The 13,466-nt window shown below is 35.2% G+C and overlaps 1 protein-coding gene across 1 annotated transcript in view; it reads right to left on the bottom strand.

Annotated features, from left to right (window-relative positions):
• Positions 1-13,466, bottom strand: part of LOC122791184 (calpain-13-like) — a 1,289,367-nt gene that overhangs the window by 152,749 nt on the left and 1,123,152 nt on the right. The window contains exon 16 of the mRNA XM_044058898.1: positions 6,641-6,698. Within this exon, the coding sequence (XP_043914833.1) occupies positions 6,641-6,698 (58 nt within the window). The remainder of the gene's footprint in view (positions 1-6,640; positions 6,699-13,466) is intronic.

Consider the following 13,466-nt stretch of genomic DNA (forward strand, 5'->3'; position numbering starts at 1 on the left):
ATAATGGGGATCTCAGGCATCGTTCAATGCCTACAACAGTTTGTGAATTATGAGGGAGAGGGGCACTGAACATGAAGTATATCTCACAACCCTGTAGTGAAAGAAATCTAAAGACTATATTAGTTAAGGATATAAAATTTGAAACCCTAATATTTCATATTAATGACTGAGTCTTATCATCCATAATTTACCAAGGCAAAAAAAAGGAGACATCGTGAACATTCTGACAAAATAAGACAGGTATGGGTTATGTAGTGTGTGTGTGTGTGTGTTCACCTTTGTGTATGTGCGTGGGAGAGTGAATAAGGTGAGGTGCCTGTGCTAACAAGATGCATTGGCCTCCACTGTTAACTACTACAGGAAATGCTGATTTGCACTCATACTGGTTAATGGTGATTCAGAGACATGCAATATTAGCTGACAGTGAGGTTTTTCCTCACTGTGGCTAATGTGTCTTTGAATGTGATAGTACTGCACCATGGAAACAGGGCCTTTTTACTGCAGCAGTTACTGTGGTGACTAGGGTTCTTTCTGAGTCCTTGAGCATATATTTGCCTGTGAATCTGTTGTGCAGCTCTGTTTCATGTCAGTGCTGCCATAGGCTGATCTACCATTACAGTATCATATTCCATTTCTCCATTAATAATAGAAATATTGCATAACTTTATTGTACTCTGTATACTGACCTTAAGTTCAACATAATGCCATCATTGGGAACCATGGAATGGAATGGAAATCTTTCAGGCTGTAAGTTTTAAGTTATAAGAGGCAATCACCTAAGACTGCATATAGACTTTGCTAGGTTGAGAACTTGCAAACTGGACATATTTCTTGTCAACTGAATGGCAAAAAAACAGACCATGCAAAAGAATAATACGATATGAGTGGTGCATAGTAATAAAGAACTATCCGTAACTATAACAAACATTGTAGCTAATTTCTAAGAATAATACTTCACATATCTCAGTTAAGACATGCACTCACTAGGTGATTCCAGGTGTAAAGACACTACCAGATACTGCAGTAATGCAATGCGCTTTACTGCATAAAACTCCAGCTTGGAGGCAGGACTCCAGTGGCAAAACAGTTCCATTTCCCACAAGGGAACTGTCAAATGAAATGGAAATATTTTGGGTTGTAACAATATGGTATTGTCAAGCTGAAGGCTTGCATATGGACATATTTCTAGTAAACAGAATGGCAAAAGGGCATGTTGTGATCTGCAAGTCATAAAGCAGTTTTCCATGAGACTGTTCCATGTATGTGTGACAAAATGAAAATGATCACCCTACAGAAGTTTTACTGGGGGTGCATGCACGCCCCGGAAAATAAAAATCTTTTCTTCCTAATGACCTTGTGAGAGGGACATTTCAAAAGTTTATGTATAATGATAAAAACCCAAATGATAAGTCCAGTAGTAACTTGGTCCATTCAGTAGTTGGCATAAAAGACTGAAGGGCCTGAGGCGAGGAGTAGGACTATGAACGTGTATAGTCAGATTATCCAGTTCACAATACGAGGAAAGTATGTAGTCAGATTATCCTTTTCACAATACGAGGAATGTGTGCCATAAGATTATCCAGTTCACAATACGAGGAATGTATGCAGTAAGATTATCCAGCTCACAGTACGAGGAATGTGTGTAGTCAGATTATCCAGTTCACAATAAGAGGAATGTGTGTAGTAAGATTATCCAGCTCACAGTATGAGGAATGTGTGTAGTCAGATTATCCAGTTCACAATAAGAGGAATGTGTGCCATAAGATTATCCAGTTTGCAATATGAGGAATGTGTGCAATAAGTTTATCCAGTTCACAATATGAGGAATGTGTGCCATAAGATTACCCAGTTCACAATACGAGGAAAGTATGTAGTCAGATTATCCTTTTCACAATACGAGGAATGTGTGCCATAAGATTATCCAGTTCACAATACGAGGTATGTATGCAGTAAGATTATCCAGCTCACAGTACGAGGAATGTGTGTAGTCAGATTATCCAGTTCACAATAAGAGGAATGTGTGTAGTAAGATTATCCAGCTCACAGTACGAGGAATGTGTGTAGTCAGATTATCCAGTTCACAATAAGAGGAATGTGTGTAGTAAGATTATCTAGTTCAGAATGTGAGGAATGTGTGTAGTAAGATTATCCAGCCCACAATAAGAGGAATGTGTGTAGTAAGATTATCCAGTTCACAATATGAAGAATGTGTGCAGAAGATTATCCAGTTCACAGTACAAGGAATGTGTGTAGTAAGATTATCTGGCTCAAAATACAAGGAATGTGTGTAGTAAGATTATCTAGTTCAGAATATGAGGAATGTGTGTAGTAAGATTATCCAGTTCACAATACGAAGAATGTGTGTAGTAAGATTATCCAGTTCACAATACGAGGAATGTGTGTAGTAAGATTATCTAGTTCAGAATGTGAGGAATGTGTGTAGTAAGATTATCCAGTTTACAATATGAGAAATGTGTGCAGTAAGATTATCCAGTTCACAATATAAGGAATGTGTGTAGTAAGATTATCTAGTTCACAATACGAGGAATGTGTGTAGTAAGATTATCCAGTTCTCAATAACAGGGCCTCAAGTAGAATTCATAGGCAACTTGTGTGTTATGCAAAGCCATGCGAGTGGCTTTGGATAGTCTACAAATGTCTTAAGATTCATAAAGTCCTCACTACATAGTACTGCAGTGATACTCTATGGAGCAACAAGGGGTTTTAGAGCTGCATGTCAATGCAGTAATCTGTGGGGACAGCCTATGCAAATTAGGGCCTTTTACAATGCATTGCACTGCCTTGCATGGATTTCTGCATAGTAAAGTGACTTACAGGCTTTCATACTGCACTATAAGAGCATGTGGTTATCTGCTGAGCTGCACTTATGCTTTCTAAATGGAGAATATGAACAAGAAGAACTTAGTGTGCTTTATTCTGCTCACTCTGCCTATCCAGATGAGTACTCCAATGCAGTGTGTGTGTGTGTGTGTGTGTGTGTGTGTGTATGTGTGTGTGTGTGTGTGTGTGTGTGTGTGTGTGTGTGTGTGTGTGTGTGTGTGTGTGCGCGTGTGTGTGTGTGTGTGTGTGTTTGTGTGTGTGTGCGCTTGCATGAGTGTGCTCCTGTGTGTCACTGTTACTGGATAAGAAGACCATTGCTGTAAGGTATGCTGGATGTATATATGTGTGAGCATGTGTGTTTCACTGTGCACGTATGTATGTGTGTATCTATGTGCAAGTATGTGTATATGGACAGTACACATGTGTTTCCTCACAGGTAAATCTATTTACTTGTGATGGTACAACTCCCAGCTAAGCAATTGTTTAAATTGCTGAGATGAGGGAATCTTAGTCATGTAAATTAAGTATTAATATGATTCAGAACCTTACAGCATGTGCATGACTGTGATCAGCATTACTTTGGTCATATTCAGCTCGCCTTATCTGATAAACATTAGCTGCATTTTTATTTATTTATTTATTCTTTGTTGATCCCACTAGGCCATTGTCCTCTTTTCAGGGATACCCGAGCTGGTATTCATACTGACTAGGGGAAATTTGGCCAGGGAACCGAGAACCAACCCTACTCTTTTTTTTTTTTTTGAAAAGTGCAATGGGATCTTTCACATCCATTGAGTTACAGCCAACCTGGACAGATGGGACCTTGGATTAGTCTCTTATCCAGACAATGGTGCATTCAGGAGGATAGCACTCCCCTTACAGTGTCAGTATTGGAAAAAATAACCCAAATACCTGGTGTGGAATTAGAATTCATAACTTTCTATTCTTCCAGCACCAAAGGCAAGTGCTATCCCTGTACAGTCACTGATACTACCGCGAGCTCTTCCATGAATTACACCCTGGGGAATTCCAAGGTCTTGTACTATTCACTAATTGTTTTCATTGTTATCTAAATTAATCTAGATGGTATTTTAGGAATACAAAATGCAGGATATACCAATTAAATAATACCAATTTCTTAGTGACTGTGAGCACACCAAATGCAGTAAGTAGGAAGGAGTTCAGCAAAGATGTGCTAGCAGGTGACAAAATAGCAGCACAGAAGCAGGGTAACAAAACATACAGTACACTGACTGCAAGGCAAAAACTTACTTGTAGAAGCAGCATCTTGTGATATCTTTTAGCAATCTGTTTGAAAGTGAAGTCACATCTCAGCAGGGTTCTAGTCTTGTGTAATCAGTCTTTTTACTAATGCAAGAACTGTTTTATCTTTTTGTCGGAATAATACGCATTATGGAGTTTTCATTCTTATGGGTTTATTTCCTTATATTACTAGGGGATTCCCCTGATTTGAAAACCACAGTACAAATTTCTGCAGCTTCCAATTGATCATATTTGCATACAAATTAGAATACAGAAGTGGGAATGGAGGGTAGGGAATATTGCAGATTTTCTTTATATACAGATATGGGGCCATAGCAGGAATAACCAATGGTGTCACGGTAGGAGACTGTGGTAGGAAAAGTTAACTATAATGTACATTTTAATTAGAGAAAGCATTGTACTTTACCAGCAAACTAGCAATTAGAGGCTTACTTTAACACATATAACTGACTCCAGGACACCAAATACATAAAAAAGCAAAATGGAAAAAATGGAGTGGAGTTGAAACAGCTGTAAAACAGCCATTTTTCTATAAAATTTCTAAGGCTATAATGAATATTCATCTGGTACACCCACACACCACATACTAAGGCACACAAAGGAATTTGTTTTGCGTATGCTTCTGTACCAATACTTCTGAAATTACTACTGTTAAGATGCGGAAATTTATACAGGCCACTCATCAACTCTTGCTTTCAAAATGCGTATGCCTCCCCTAAGAAGAAATTAGTTAATTTCAGAGTTCTGGGATTACAGTATCATTTGAAATTTAATGAGTTTTTACTGAAAGCTTTGTGCACATTATTTTCTTTCAAACAAACCATGCAAATAAATTGTTCCCTAAACAAACTATTTCAAAGAAGTAAGCAATGAATACAGAGTCTAAAGGTAAGCAAGAGAGATAATCTAAAGCGGTATACATTCCAGATTAATTTTGATGAAATAATGAAGGATGCATCAATAGCACATGCACTCCAAATGCATCTCTGTTTACAGTTTAAGAAAATTTCTAAAGGACACGTCAGTTTATTCGTGCTGTTACATAACTAGCGTTCTTAGCGTTCTTTGCTTGTCCTTCTATCAGAATGATTACTCAGAGATGTCAGAGGTGTTAGCTGTATTTATGATTTAACAGATTAAGGCCTGTATTTAATATCTGAAATTAATGTAAACAAGACACTGGCATGCTTGTCCGTGAGAGCAGTTATAGTTAATAACGTCTTCACAGCACATATTTTAATGGTCTATGATCAGTTAAGGCAAAATTAAATTTTTTATAAGTAAAGCTAAGCTCATGTTTGACTGATCAGCAGGCATTTAAGTAATTTGCATTCCATTAATCTGTACAAACTCTGCTGTACAATTGCTACTGGTGAACTTTAGGATTGCTCATACATGTCAATGGTTGGACTAATAAAAGTTACAACTAAAATTAAATACATACAAGTTACTAATTAAATATTAAGAATACAACCACCAACCTCTACCAGTAGCTGGATCCATAAATAACAAAACAAATGGACAGACCTCAAAAAGGCTAAAATATCCAATATAACAAAAGTCTTCCATTTAATAACAGTACACGAGTGCTTTCACAGTTAAACTGCTTCTTCAGATGTAACACAAAAGCAAACTGACACTTATTAAATATTCAAATCTTGCATCAATAATTGGTCACATGATCAATTTGAAATGCTTTCTTAAAGATAAAGCAATAAATAAAATCATATATATATATATATATATATATATATATGCACAGAATAAAATTCACAAACATCATTAAAACTCAAAACAGTAAACTAAATATAAAAGTTGCACAAAAAGCACATTACAAATAGCATCATGTGTCAAGGTAAGGGGTTATCTTTTAACATTGGCTTCAGTGGGATCCTGTCATTTAATCCATGTCCATATTCACCCCTCAGCTTAATAATCCATTCTGCCTCCATTTGTTCTGTAAGACTTCTTGTATCCCCACCTTGAATACTCTCATGCACTCTGCGTATAGCCAAAAATTTAAAATTCTGACTGATATATATATATATATATATATATATATATATATATATATATATATATCCCAATTAAAATTGTTTAAGATGATTGGCAGTAGGTGTATATAACCCTCCTTGTGCCCCAGGTGATTCTCAGATTGGTTTGGAAGTACAGGATGCAATGGAATCAATGCCACAGAGCACCATGTTTACAGTACCATTGTAATAATTTCTAGCTGTAAATTGCCTAGGTCTGGAAATAAGGTAGCCAATTACCAGCTGTGATATCCATAGAAAATCCACAATAAGCAAAATGTGATTTATCAATGTGCAATGCTAATTCTTATGCAAAAGTGCTACCCGAATAATTAAACACACAAATAAAAGTTCCTGGCACTTTTTACTGCATAATCACTAAGTTAAGTTGTGTTTCTGTGTAGTACTTTATAACCATTTGCTATGGGAAATGGCTACAATAAGGTAATGTATATTGCATGTCTGTAAAGATATAGTCTTACCATGCATGACTTTTTCATTCAAGAGTATTTGCAGCTGAGAAGCATCAATTTCCTTGTTCTTGATCAGGAAAGAAAGAAAGAAATGATTAACACTTTTTTTTGCAATATTTATTACTAATTTCTGGCTGCAGCTGTTATCTACAAATTTCAACAGAATTACAAAAAACTTCAAATACCTATACTCACTAATAAATAATAAGCCATGAAAGGGTTAAAGAGTTTCCTGATCTGTTTTTGTTAATATACTGTGACTGCAAAGTAAAAATTAAAAAATACACATAAAAAGATAAAATTCCAGCTGACAAACTCAGTCTAGTTGGTTTTCAATAGACTGATTTTTGAAGAACGTCCAACATAGGTAGGTGAGTGCTGTGGCAAAAATCTCTCATTTTTTTTTATTCAGTTGTCTTGTAACAACTACTCAACAGATAGTTGGAGTATTTATACTTTGCACAACATCAGCACATTAGGAATATACAAATACGGATATAAAATCTATATTCTCATTGGTTAACAGTGTTACATTCATTATGCAGATATGGATACAAAACCTCTATTCTCATTAGTTAACAGTATTACATTCATTTTGTAAAGAGATGGTCCAATGGGAATCAACTTAATGCAAAGACCTCAATCAAAGGGGAGAGACTGACCTCATTATAACCAGTGCTTTTGCAAGTAAGCTTCGTCAGACCTATCTATTAATCAAGTGTGCAGGTAAACTAATAGTTGTAACGTAATTAAATCAAGGTTTCTAAATTATGACCAAACTTCTATTAACATTAACCTAGGGAATGTTATCCAAGGTTGAATAATAGGACTAGACTATTTGGTGTCAGAATCTTAAACATTTTAAAATATCTTACAAAATTATTAAACCAATGCCGTGCCTTCTCATGTCCTTTAATGCTTTGTCCGGTAGATGACCAGAGGATCATCAACATCCATCATTCTCTCAATGAAAATCCTTCAAAAGGAGGTGTGATAGCTGCTTAATATATTAGCCAAATTGGAAGGCTCTCTATCACTAAGTGGCGCATCATCAAAATGTCTATGAGATACAACTATGTCTCTGGTTAATTGATAATGACTTGCGTGTGGTCTGTGAAAAGAAAGTTTAATTGTCACTTTACAAATTACTTTGACAACATTGAAAACTACTGGTACATCTTGGGCTCCAACACATGGAGTAAAGTAGTTTATGAAATCAAGCACAATTAGGCGTTGGTTGATTGTCTTCTAGAGGATACTGTACACCACAGTTGATGCCCAAAGTGGCTGGTTTGTATAGCTCTCCTCTTGAGAATACCATCTATGTCTGTGCTGCCTTCAACTACATTTTTGGGTGAATTTTGAGGGGAAAATACTCAGTATGTTTTGGTAGGTACCTCCACAGATATACAGGGAGCACATACAAACTCCAGACAGAGATTGGTTGGAGGTAAGACTCAAACCTTGGACTTTGCACGTGGAAGGCAAATACCTTGACCATTATGCCAACAGTGTCTTAGACCCTAAACATGTTAAATTGGCCATTCCCTGTGGATAATTTCTGGGGTTGTACTTTTTTTTAACATGATAACAATGTAAAGCAGGATAAAAGTGTTTTTCATACAGTATGCTATTTTTTTTTGTCTTGCTTTATCACTGCCCTACTATAGCAAATATCCAAACAGAACTGTAATAACAGTTAGTCCTTCTTGAAAAAAAAAAGCTGGATTCAGGAAATTATATGATCCAACCTTCTGCAGCCACACCATGGTCAAAACAAAATAAGAGTAATGATAAAGTGATTACGAGGACACTGAAAAACATTAAACATATTTAATGTTCTGTGCAATGTAAATGAATGCTGAATTTCTAAGTTTTTGTGGCCTTAAAGCACTGCTAAAGTTATCATGTATTATCCAGGTAATGCTGTTTCTTTAAGAGATGTCAGACAATGTTACAGGATAAATTGCTTTATATTGGTTTATTGCATCATTTTTTTAGACAAATTAAGTGTTTTATTGTTGTATAAAAGGATGACTTTTCTATGCCATGGGAGATCTACTAAAGTCTCAAGGGAAGCTCTCTGTCCTGTGTTCTAGGAGACTGGACTTTGATAGAGATTGTTACTGCACTTTCACTGCACCTCAATTAGTGGTAGGTTCTAATACCTGGAGAGGGATGTCCATGAAGGAATGGTATCTCCAACTGCCAAGAGTGAGAATCCAAGAAATGCTATGTAAGCACTGGCCTATAGCAGAGCAGTGACACAAATAAATATTGTATATAGATTGTTTGGGGTACAAATTGCAGAAACAGTCAGTTAACATAGTACTATCAGTGTGATATTTGCATTTTATTTATTTATTTATTTTAATTTGTTAATTAGAGTAAAGCACTAATCATATTTGACCGATTTCATTCTCACCCTGGATATATTACAGTCACATAATGCAGTCCGGAAAAAGAAAATTGACATTATATACATGTACTATAGCAAAAAGATAATCATCGAGTTAATGTTGAATTTTAAAGAGAGAGAAAAGTGAAGGAGAATGACCGAAAGGAAAAATTAAGTAGTGCAGTTAGGTTATGTGACCAGATGGAATGCATTTACATCTAGTTTGTCTTTTAATGTGAGTTTTTAATAGTGCACAGAATTTAGGGAAAGAGAAGGTGTTTTTAAGATTGAAAGGGAGGGATTCCCAAACTGTGGGCCTAGTATTGAGAATGAATGGTCTGAAGTATGCACTCTTGCTTGATGATTGGCAGAAGAGAACCTGAATTATTATGGCGTCTGACATAGTATGACTTTTTTTATTATTAGTTTAAAACTTAATGGAGGAAGACACTGCTGTTGTAGAACTTTAAATAATTATGAGCCAATGAGCAGATCAGCTCTTTGCAAAACTGGAAACCATTTGATTTTTTCCAAAGTTAAGAAATGGTGTTCATCTTTAGCAGACTGGTTAACAGTCATAGATTGCATGGCTGTTTCATTCTGAGAGAGGAGAGACAAGTTGGAGAACATATTCAAGTTGAGGGAGTAGAATACCTTTATCTATATCTGAAATGGAAATGGGAACAAGAAAGGGACAGATTTGTGGGTTCAAAAGGGGAGGCACATAATCTTTTTTACATATGTTGTCAAGATGAACACTAAAACTGCATGAGAGGTTCACCAACCATACTCCACAATGCTTGAAAGAGAGAATATGTTCTAGTGATGTATTACCATCATGGATTATGAAGGAATTATGGATTTTACTGAGTTTCTAATTGGGGCTAAACAGCACAGTTTTTTTAAGAGTTGAATATAATGCTTTCATTCTCAATCCGTTGAATAAGGGAGTGAAAGTTTGCTTGAAGGTCATACTGCAGTGAACTGAGAGAATGGTTTGAGCAGTAGAGGACAAAATTATCAGTTTATGGCAGAAGAGGAAAACAAGGCAGGTCCTAGTGGAAGCTTGTTAATGTAGCCTGAAAATAATGGGGGACAAGAATGATAGCTGTAATTACAATAAGTATATTATAGACTAGTATAATACACACATGATACATTACTGCATTTATTAAATTATAAAGCAGAATGGGATACATAGGATGAGGAGATAGGGAAGAATTTTAAGAGGGATTAGATGAAAACTGGTCAAAATGAGGTAGAATGTGAAAAATAAAGAGGAAATATGTTAAGTGTGACATAGTCACATTGAGTCGTCAAAGTACTAGGACAGTAAAATGAATTATGATGCCATGAACTAAATTCCTAAGGGGGGATCCAGAGTTAGACAAGGTGTTATTTGAACAATAGATGCTAATCCAGTTTATGGTACCATCAGAGAAGAATAAGAAAGTAGTTTATGAAATAAAATAGTGTGGTTTACTTGTCAAAGCCCTACTTAATGCCATTAAACAAAGCAAACATGAACACTTATAAGAAGGCCTTTGCTCAAGTCAATGAATTTATTATCAGTAAGAGAAACAGAAATGGGCTGCTGGAGTATAAAACCTTTGCTTAAAGCCAAGATGAGAATTACTGAGATGTACACACTCATTAACAAAAGAGAGCATTTCTTTATAGATAAGGTTCTCTCAAAGTTTTGGTTAAGGGAGAGGTTTGTTATGGGGCTAAAGTATTCAGGGAAATAAGAGTCACAGAACATATTTTCCATGATTTGGGAACTGTATATCTAGTAATAATGGTCCATTAAAAATTCTATGTAATATAGGCATCAATGTTTCTTGTGTATTTACTATTAGAAGCCCTACAATTTTATCAGTTCCTATTGATGTATTGGACCTTATTTTTAATATAGTCTGGTCTATCATAGTCAGTTGTCACTGGAATTACAAAGTCTTACTATCCCATTTCCACATAGTAGAAGAATTCATCATACCATTAAAATATTATTTAAATACATTTCCAATTACCTGTGACTCAGATATTAACACTTGGTAAAATAAAGATAATATAGAATTAAAAGTGTTATCCTTGTATAATTTCTCACTATTAATATCACATGCTAAATGGCTTTCATAATTAATTGTTTCCTGTTTTAAACTCAGCTTAAATTTTTACACATTTTATTGAGAAATCTTTTTCATGTCTCGCTGTATACTTTTTCAATTCTCTTAATACCATTTTTTACCTTTTTATATTGTTTGACTGAGCGCTTAGTCCACCAAAAAGGATACATTTGTCTTTGCTTGTTATAAGGTCTCTCTAGCTTATCTAAATGTGCAGTAAAAATGATTTCACATTTTGAATACTCTAGCATGTCTGCATGGTCATCATAAATAGTCTGATTATACTTGGTCAGATTACTAATGATCTCATTACAGTTCAGTACACTGAAATTATACCTTTTATAAGACAAAGATGACTTGGTCCCTGTATACTAAACCTCAAAAATCAATTAATTATGGTCTGATATTTCAAAGAGCATAGACATTTTAATTTTGTAACTTTTTTTAAGGCAATCAGTAACAGGTATGTCCAAAATATTGCTGTTTCTTGTTGGTGTTCTTCCTAACTGTGACAAACCATGATCTTGAATAATATCTAAAAATTCATAATCAGAAGTAAGGGTACTAGTATAACTGACCCAGTCTATCTTTGGAAGACTCAGATCTCTAATTAAAATTGTATTATTACATCCTAATTGTTTACTTATACTCTAAATGGTTCTTATTAGATATTTTGTGAGGTGATAGTTTCCTGTAGAAGAATACAAACCTGATATCTTCCTTATCTGACCAACCTTTCAAGTCTGTAAGTAATGTCTCATTTATAATGTCCTTTAAAATTAAATCAGCGGCCACTGAATTATCAACAAGATGGAGAACACTGACACCTTTCTTAGCTTCTCAGGAAACATTCATACTTAGTATAATCTGATACTAAGAGCTATCCTGTACTTCCTTTGTTATAACAACAGGGACTTTTTTTTCAAAATATAATGTACTTATTAATTCAGGTGTTTTATTGTAAACACTTCTTGCATTGCAGGAGTATACGTTTATAGAAGCATTAAGTCCATCATTGATTGATTTTGTTTCACTTCTTAAAAGGCTTGATTTTAACCTTTAGTTTACTAAAGACAAAGCCTGCGCCATATGGACATAGGTGAAATTCATCTTTGCCAAATATTCTATGATCATTTGTAAAGTCCTCCTAATAAGTTATTAACTGTAGTGAATATGTTGTACATAGTCACCTGAGCCAGGTATTAAACTGCAATGCTTTTGTTAAGCAATGATTATTCACTGAAGGTGATAGTAAGATTTCCTTTAATAGTGCATCGGCATTACAGGTTTCTGACCATTCACTTATCTACACTATCTGTCTTTTCATATGTTTTATGAGAGTGTTTAATAAATCATTCACTCCACAATTAATTAATATATACTTATAGACTGGCAATTAATTGCCTAGCTGACATAGCAAGTTTGAAATATTTCATTGCTTTAACCCAAATAATGTTATATTTATTTATTTTATCCAAATCATTTACATTTCATCTTAAGGATTTAAACATTGAGTCTGATAAATTAAAAATGCCGATGTTTGTATTTTTAAGTTTAAGTAATTTATTATCATTTGGAGTATGCCCCTTGGCTTCACAGTCTAATAAAGTATTTCCACTACCACAGTCAAGTATGGTGGTGCTTGGGGTACAAGACAATCCTCCTAATGCCTTCCTTGTTAACTTTTTATTTTTTCACAAGTTTCCCATTCTAACATTTCCTGCTGATTAACTACAGTAGAGTACTATTCACAATTACAAATGTGGGATGTAAAGTAGATGGGTTTGTTTGTGTACTAAACATACAGTTAGTTGTCGCAATGCCCCAACAAGGGGCCTTTGTAAGCCTAGCCATATATCACAAATGTGTCACACATGTTTTCTGAGCTTTAGAGGTTATTTTAAAGTGGTATATGGAAAGTAGAGTATGATTTACAGACTATCTTTGCCTATTAGAGATATAGGTGCAGACCTGGGGTACATTTCTGATTCTCCATCTAATGGTCCATGTTGCACTTGAATAGGGATAGGGAAGAACTCTGCTTCGCATAGATAGGAAGCCTGTTCCAGAGGACAGGAATTCTCTGAGACACATACTTGCCTCTACAAAATGTCATACTTATATCCCAAGCAAAGTTCATGTCCCTACGTCCCAAATTTCTTATGCTACTGGTTTTGGTGTAGTGTATAAGGTCTGTCAGGGTGTGATCCAAGGACACCTTGTATGCCAGACAGAGATTGCCTCTCAAAAGTCTATTGAAACCTGAATATAGAGATAGGACTTTGAGGTGATCTGCATAGTACCTGTTGTT

Source organism: Protopterus annectens, chromosome 1.part2, assembly GCF_019279795.1.
Source record: "Protopterus annectens isolate FY-2018-M chromosome 1.part2, PAN1.0, whole genome shotgun sequence".
NCBI lineage: Eukaryota > Metazoa > Chordata > Ceratodontiformes > Protopteridae > Protopterus > Protopterus annectens.